Source organism: Austrofundulus limnaeus, unplaced genomic scaffold (genome assembly GCF_001266775.1).
Source record: "Austrofundulus limnaeus strain Quisiro unplaced genomic scaffold, Austrofundulus_limnaeus-1.0 Scaffold806, whole genome shotgun sequence".
NCBI lineage: Eukaryota > Metazoa > Chordata > Actinopteri > Cyprinodontiformes > Rivulidae > Austrofundulus > Austrofundulus limnaeus.
The window spans coordinates 162,739-169,617 of NW_013953208.1; the positions used below are offsets into that span (position 1 = coordinate 162,739).

A 6,879-nucleotide genomic window follows, 5' to 3' on the forward strand; every position below is an offset into this window, starting at 1 on the left:
AGATGTAGTGACGAACTGTAGTTACTGACAGTGGTTTTCTGAAGTATTCCTGAGCCCATGTGGTGATATCCTTTACACATTGATGTTGGTTTTTGATGCAGTACCGCCTGAGGGATCGAAGGTCACGGGCATTCAATGTTGGTTTTGGGCCTTGCCCCTTACGTGTAGTGATTTCTCCAGATTCTCTGAACCTTTTGATGATATTACGGACCGTAGATGGTGAAATTCCTAAATTCCTTGCAATAGCTCGTTGAGAAAAGTTGTTCTTGAACTGTTCGACAGTTTGCCCACGCATTTGTTCACAAAGTGGTGACCCTCGCCCCATCCTTCTAAGTGAATGACTGAGCATGTCAAGGAAGCTGCTTTTATACCCAATCATGGCACCCACCTGTTCCCAATTAGCATGTTCACCTGTGGGATTTTCCAAAAAAGTGTTTGATGAGCATTCCTCAAATTTCTCTGTCTTCTTTGTCACTTGTGCCAGCTTTTTTGAAACATGTTGCAGGCATGAAATTCCAAATGAGCTAATATTTGCAAAAACTAACAAAGTTTACCAGTTCGAACGTTWGGTATGTGGTCTTTGCAGTGTGTTCAATTAAATATAGGTTGAAAATGATTTGCAAGTCATTGTATTCTGTTTTTATTTACGATTTACACAACGTGCCAACTTTTCTGGTTTTGGGGTTTGTAGAAAACCGGGGGTTTGGGTTTAAGAGATGAATGAACCAATTGGCGGGCCGAACTTTGGCCACTCGCGGGCCGCCAGTTGAATAGCTCTGGTTTAGAGAGAGTTTACAGAGTTTCTATTTAACAATTCACTTTATACACTTGATACAGTGAGGGAGAAAAACTAAATCAGATCACTTTTTGTTGTGAACAGTTTCTGCTCATCATCATGTGGAACAATAATAAAAGTTGTTTTGCTTGGATGGCAGGATTTAATTTCTCTTCATCGGGTAGAGAGGATGTTGATGTCCGAACTCTTGGAAATGGTGAGATTCCTAAAGATTTTTGTTTTTTGAATGAAATTATAGCTGAATATTTCTASCTAAAATTAATCTGTGGTTGGGACAGTATCAAGCAGTGCTTGGATTGTTCTGTCTGGGTTACTGTAGTTGAATGGCAGAAGACARGAGAGGGCACTGTGTAGCTACGACAAAACTACAACCAGGTCTTATAAATATTGGGACATGGACATGATTCACATCTTTTTGGCTGTAAACACCATCACCAATTAAAAATTAAACAAACAAGATGTGCTTTAAATGGACACTTTCAGCTTTAATTTGAAGGTATTTACATCCAAATTGGTGAACAGTGTACAAATTACAGCAGTTTGTATATGYGCATCCTACTTTTTAAAGGACCAAAAGTAATAGGTCAAATTAACAATGGTAAATCAAAATTTAACTTTTTTATTTTTGATTACAGCCTGAAGTCTGAAATGTATAGACCACCTGATGCTCAGATCCTAGTGATGCTCTGCCAGGCCTCTACTGCAACTGTCTTCAGTTCCTTCTTGTTCTTGGGGCATTTTCCCTTCAGTTTTGTCTTCAGCAAGTGAAATGCAGCTCAGTTGTATTAAAACGCAAATCTAGCTAAAATTAACACACAAGCCAACGATCAAGAGAAGACTTCACCAGCATGAATACAGAAGGTTCACCACAAGATGATCAAATGTGAGCCTCAATTAGGAAAGTCAGATTACAGTCACTAATCAGCATCTAAAAAGCCTTTACAGTTAAGGAACAACATCCCACGGACAGATGAAAAAAAGATCAACTTATACCAGAGTGATGGAAAGAGAAGAGTRTGGAGAAGGACGGAACTGCTCCTGATCATACCACCTCATCATCAAAGCATGGTGCTGGTAGTATCATTGTGTGGGCATGTGTACACCATTCTCTCGATTTGGATGTAAATACAGAGTGCTGTTTACTACCAAAAAGATTAGAACTGTGTTCATGTCTCAATATTCATGCACCTGACTTAGTTCCTATTGAAACTAAAACAGGTATTGTATTCATCCATTATTTTATGTGATTCCATTATAATAAAAGCATATTAACATAATCATTTTTTCTGCCAAAAGAAGACCTTAAATGTCATACTTGAGATTTAAATCGCAATAGCACTGAAAGACGTATTTTATTTATTTTTTGTTTTTTCATTKTCAGGTCGTCCTTTTGCAATGGAGCTGCTGAATCCTCACAGATCCAGATTCAGTGAAGTGGAAATGAAGCAGCTACAAGAGGTGCTGAATAAGATGGAATTATTTGTTGTTGTATTTGTGTATTTGTTTTTTTAGATTTAACTGTTTTTTTTAGATTAGTGAGCTCTTTTTTAGATTTAGGTGTAAATTTTGAGATTAAAGGGTAAACGACTAATTTTATTAATTCATGAGTAAAAGTGTCCGTTTAATTGCAGAAGGAATAATGACTGGCCAGTTTCAATTTTATTTCTTTTATAGACAGCTGACATGACACGGAAGTTCTTGCTGCCCTGCAAATGCGACATATAGAGAGGCCTTTGTGTGCACACAATCAAAATGGTGTAGAATTCATTTGATCATATTTACACACAGAAAATTTTATCCTAACTTTATATTGTTTAAAAAACACTTAACAACAAAGAAAAGTCCGGGAGATCGATGCCGCGGTCCAATTACATCAGAACTCAGAATACGGACTGAAGTCAGAAAAAAAGATGGACACCCGCAGCAGAAAGCCTGGGGTGTTTTTTCTCTTTTGGACTATTAAAAATACCAAACCAACATGCACTTGAAGAACATATTAGAGGAGGATGAAGGCGCAAAAGGTGAAGTATGCACACACACACAAACAACTTTATTTTGTTCAGTTTGTCATAATCAATGTTCACATAGCATGGATGATGATGAGCGGCCCCTCCCACTTTTAAAAACAGAGGAAGAAAGGTGAGCTGGAAAAATTAGTAAATGTTAAAAAGAAAAGTGAACAAAAAAACTGAGGGCAAGATTCAGCCAAACATGCTAAATAATATATATTTTTCTGTGATGGAAGGACGAGGTCAGCGTGACAAATCAGCCGGGCCAATGATGACACGATCCTGGACACAAACCCAGCAGCGATAGATCCACATTACCATCAGCTCTGCCTACACACGGTCCTTCATCCCAGACTTGGTTTATGAGTTAAAATTACTTAATAATGGCTTGATTTTTATGAAAAGCTGCTTATTTAATAATCTTTTAGGAACTTATTAGTATTAGGTTGCATGATATCATGTCAGTTTTGGTTATGAATAGGCCCATCAGTAAATTTAGGTGATTATCATAATTACACCTGTTTGTGTGAAATTATTAATGTTCATATTTTAAACATGTAGTTGAGTCAGCACTGCTTGGCACAATGTCATGCATTACAAATAAAACTAAAACAAGAATAGAAAAAAGTAAAATGTAACTATAAACTTGTTTGATAAATTATCACATTAATTTCCTGATCTTGCCCAGCAGTGAGTTTAAAACCAGGATGATTCATACATGAACTAGTTGATGAACCTGTCTCTAAAATAGTTATGGAATCAATTGTTTATTTATGTAGGTAAAAATATGTTTAGCAACTTGTTAAAATACTCCAGAATGCAGGAAACAGCATCTACTTTCATCAAAATTTCCTGGGGGAGAACCCCCCCCCCCCCACCAGACCCCCCAACATTGTGCCCTTCACACACACTACAGTGCTTCTGATGGTCAGCCGCAAAGACGAGTATAGTAGGAGCACTTGAGTAAAAGAACAAAAGTCTGTCTCCTGATGCCTGTGTGTGTATTGTGTGTATTCAATTACCGTACTAGGTTTGATTGAATGCTCTGATAAAACGCTCAGATGATTAAAAAAAACTCAATAGACCTCTGAAAAATTTGTCCCCCTCACTTCTGAGATGATGATTACAACCTTGTTAATATGCATTTCATTCATAGACATATGTCTATGAATGAAAGACAACGTAAAAACACAAACAAGCATAAAAGAGGRTTATTTTAATCTAAAATTACTCAAAACAATATTCAAACCAAACTCCATTAAAAAAATCTGCTACAATAATAATTGCACATATTTTTAGTGCGAGCAAGCTACATATTTTTAGTGCGAGCGAGCATATTAATGTAATGCATCAAGTGAATAATAAAAACTATAATAATAAAAAATCCTTTGTAATGCACGTAGTCTATGACCTTTTTAATTTGGGGGGCGTTAGGGGTCCTCAGTCATGGCTAGGGGGGCGCTGGCCCAAAAAAGGTTGAGAACCACTGTTATAAACCTTTAAAAGTACTACATGTATGACTGACTAAATATGAAATAAACAATACAGAATTACGGTACTGAATGTAAAGTAAGAGTTTCACTGACTGTCGTTGTGGGTGGCTGCCATGTGGAGGTGAAATGTTGCTCTGTCAAATCCAAGCCAGAATTTCATCCAAATTCTGAGCTCCAACTGTAATATTTTGCGCTATACAACAAAACTTGACAGGACAACCAAGTTTCCGTGCAGTAGCAAAGCTCCATTTTACTGTGCCCGGCAAATGCGTCGCTCATGACTGAACAGTGCCCCAGAAGTTCATTTGTCCTTTCACAATAAAAGCACAATAACATCTTCATCAAACATTACAAGGATGTAACCGGACCGCAGCATCAATCTCCCGGACTTTTCTCTGTTAAGTGTTTTTTAAAGGGGCAATATCGCGTAAAATCAACTTTTTTGAGTTTTATATCATGTTATCTTCTCATCAAAAACATGCCCAAAGTCTTGCTTTGACTCATTCACGAATGTTTGAGAAATCCTGTAGTGTCCTGAGGCAGCAGGCAGGGGAGCAAAAACGACTGGTTGGGTCTAGAACCGCCTTTTGGGATCAGCTCCTCCTCTGGGCTGTGTCTCCAAGTCAAACTTCCTCACCACAGAGCACACACATCCTCCAGGCCTGTGCTGAAATGGGCGGGACAAAGGCAGAAAGAGGTTCTTAAAGAGACAGAGGTCTTTAGAAACAGATATGATGAGAAGTCAAGTTTATTTTCTATTTAAACATATAAACAGCATTTTAACAACAACTGAAGGTGACTTAATTACTTTTATTATGCTGTAGGATTTAAATATATGCCTTAGAAAGACATAATATTGCCCCTTTAACATTGAATTATTTGCTTTCAAACCTTTACAGCTACTTTTAAAATGTGTCCAACATTGTTATGAACTAATGTTTAGTTTTGAAGTTTAAAAGTTATGTTTTAACATTTTGTTTTTCTTTGTTTCTGTTTTCAGGTAAATGGAGGATTTATGGAATTTTAATTGATTGTATTCTGTTATTATACATAGATTAAATGCAAAGCTTTGAGTTCCTTGTGTTAAAAACCAGCCTCAAGCCTCATGTACTGACTGCTAACATTGTTACTGTGTTTGCAGACAATAAACAAGTCCTCTGATAAAATTCGAGTCCATGACCTGCAGATTGTAAGCAGGTGAGCAACGAATGCTTTGAGCTGAAACAGATGTGTGTAATGTGAGCTAAGGAAACAGCTCCATGCTGTGTTTACTGCAGGGAAGCCATGAGTCACATGAAGGACGGAGAAGAGGTGAAGACCAAGTCCTATACGGCACTCATCTGGACCCAGAAACCCATCCAGAGAGAAGACATCACTTTTATTGATGAAATTAAGGTCAGTCAGGTTCAGGACTAGCTGGTACCTGTTTTTATCAGGGCTGAAGTTACTGTTTACAATGTGATCTCTTTAACAATTTGAGATTTTATATATATATATATATATATATATATAATTTCCCTTCTCACCCTCCGCGGGTGGTCTCTTTCATCCTCTGAGCTCGCGTCCTCTACCAGAGGCCTGGGAGCTTGAGGGTTCTGCGCAGTATCTTGGCTGTGCCTAGAACTGCACATTTCTGGACTGAGATGTCTGATGTTGTTCCTGGGATCTGTTTTAGCCACTGCTCCAGTTTGGGGGTGACTGCCCCGAGGGCCCCGATGACCACAGTGCCTGTGGAACAATGGAGCTTCAGGTTGTGCAGGGGCGTCACTGTGGTCTTCACCTTCCAGGTCTTTTCCAGTTCCTCTCTGAGGCCCTGGTATTTCTCCAGTTACTCATGCTCCTTTTTCCTGATGTTGTGGTCACTTGGTATTGCGACATCCACCACAACGGCTCTCCTCTGTTCTTTATCCACCACCACAATGTCCGGTTGGTTCGCCATTACCATCTTGTCTGTCTGGATCTGGARGTCCCACAGGATCTTAGCTCAGTCATTCTCCACCACCTTTGGGGGTGTTCCCCACTTCGATCTCGGGGCTTCCAGTCCAAATTCTGCACAGATGTTCCTGTACACTATACCCGCCACTTGGCTATGTCGTTCCATGTACGCTTTCCCTGCCAGCATCTTGCATCCTGCGGTTATGTGCTGGACTGTCTCAGGGGCCTCTTTGCACAACCTACACCTTGGGTCTTGTCTGGTGTGGTAGATCTGAGCSTCTATTGCTCTGGTGTTTAGGGCCTGTTCCTGTGCAGCTAGGATRAGTGCCTCTGTGCTGTCCTTGAGTCCAGCTTTTTTCCAGCCATTGGTAGGATTTCCTGATATCAGCCACTTCAGTTATTTGTCGATGGTACATCYSATGTAGGGGCTTGTCCTCCCATGATGGTACCTCTAGCACCTTGTCTTCTGTTCCCCATTGCCTGAGACATTTGTTGAGCACATCATCCGTTGAGGCTTTGTCCTTGATGTATTCATGGATCTTGGATGTTTCATCCTGGACAGTGGCATATACACTCCTGATCAAAATCGTAAGACCAGTCAAAAATGTGCAAGAATTTGCATTTTGCACTATTGGATCTTAAGAAG

General features: G+C 39.3%; 1 protein-coding gene across 5 annotated transcripts in view; it reads left to right on the forward strand.

Moving 5' to 3' along the window:
• pus10 (pseudouridine synthase 10) overlaps positions 1-6,879 on the forward strand; it is a gene marked incomplete at its 5' end in the record, with an annotated part of 49,783 nt that overhangs the window by 24,248 nt on the left and 18,656 nt on the right. For 4 of the 5 annotated variants that reach the window (XM_014028782.1, XM_014028781.1, XM_014028784.1 and 1 more), the window contains 4 exon segments: positions 936-992; positions 2,178-2,254; positions 5,440-5,495; positions 5,576-5,693. In XM_014028782.1, the coding sequence (XP_013884236.1) occupies positions 936-992; positions 2,178-2,254; positions 5,440-5,495; positions 5,576-5,693 (308 nt within the window). 5 annotated transcript variants of the gene reach the window in all.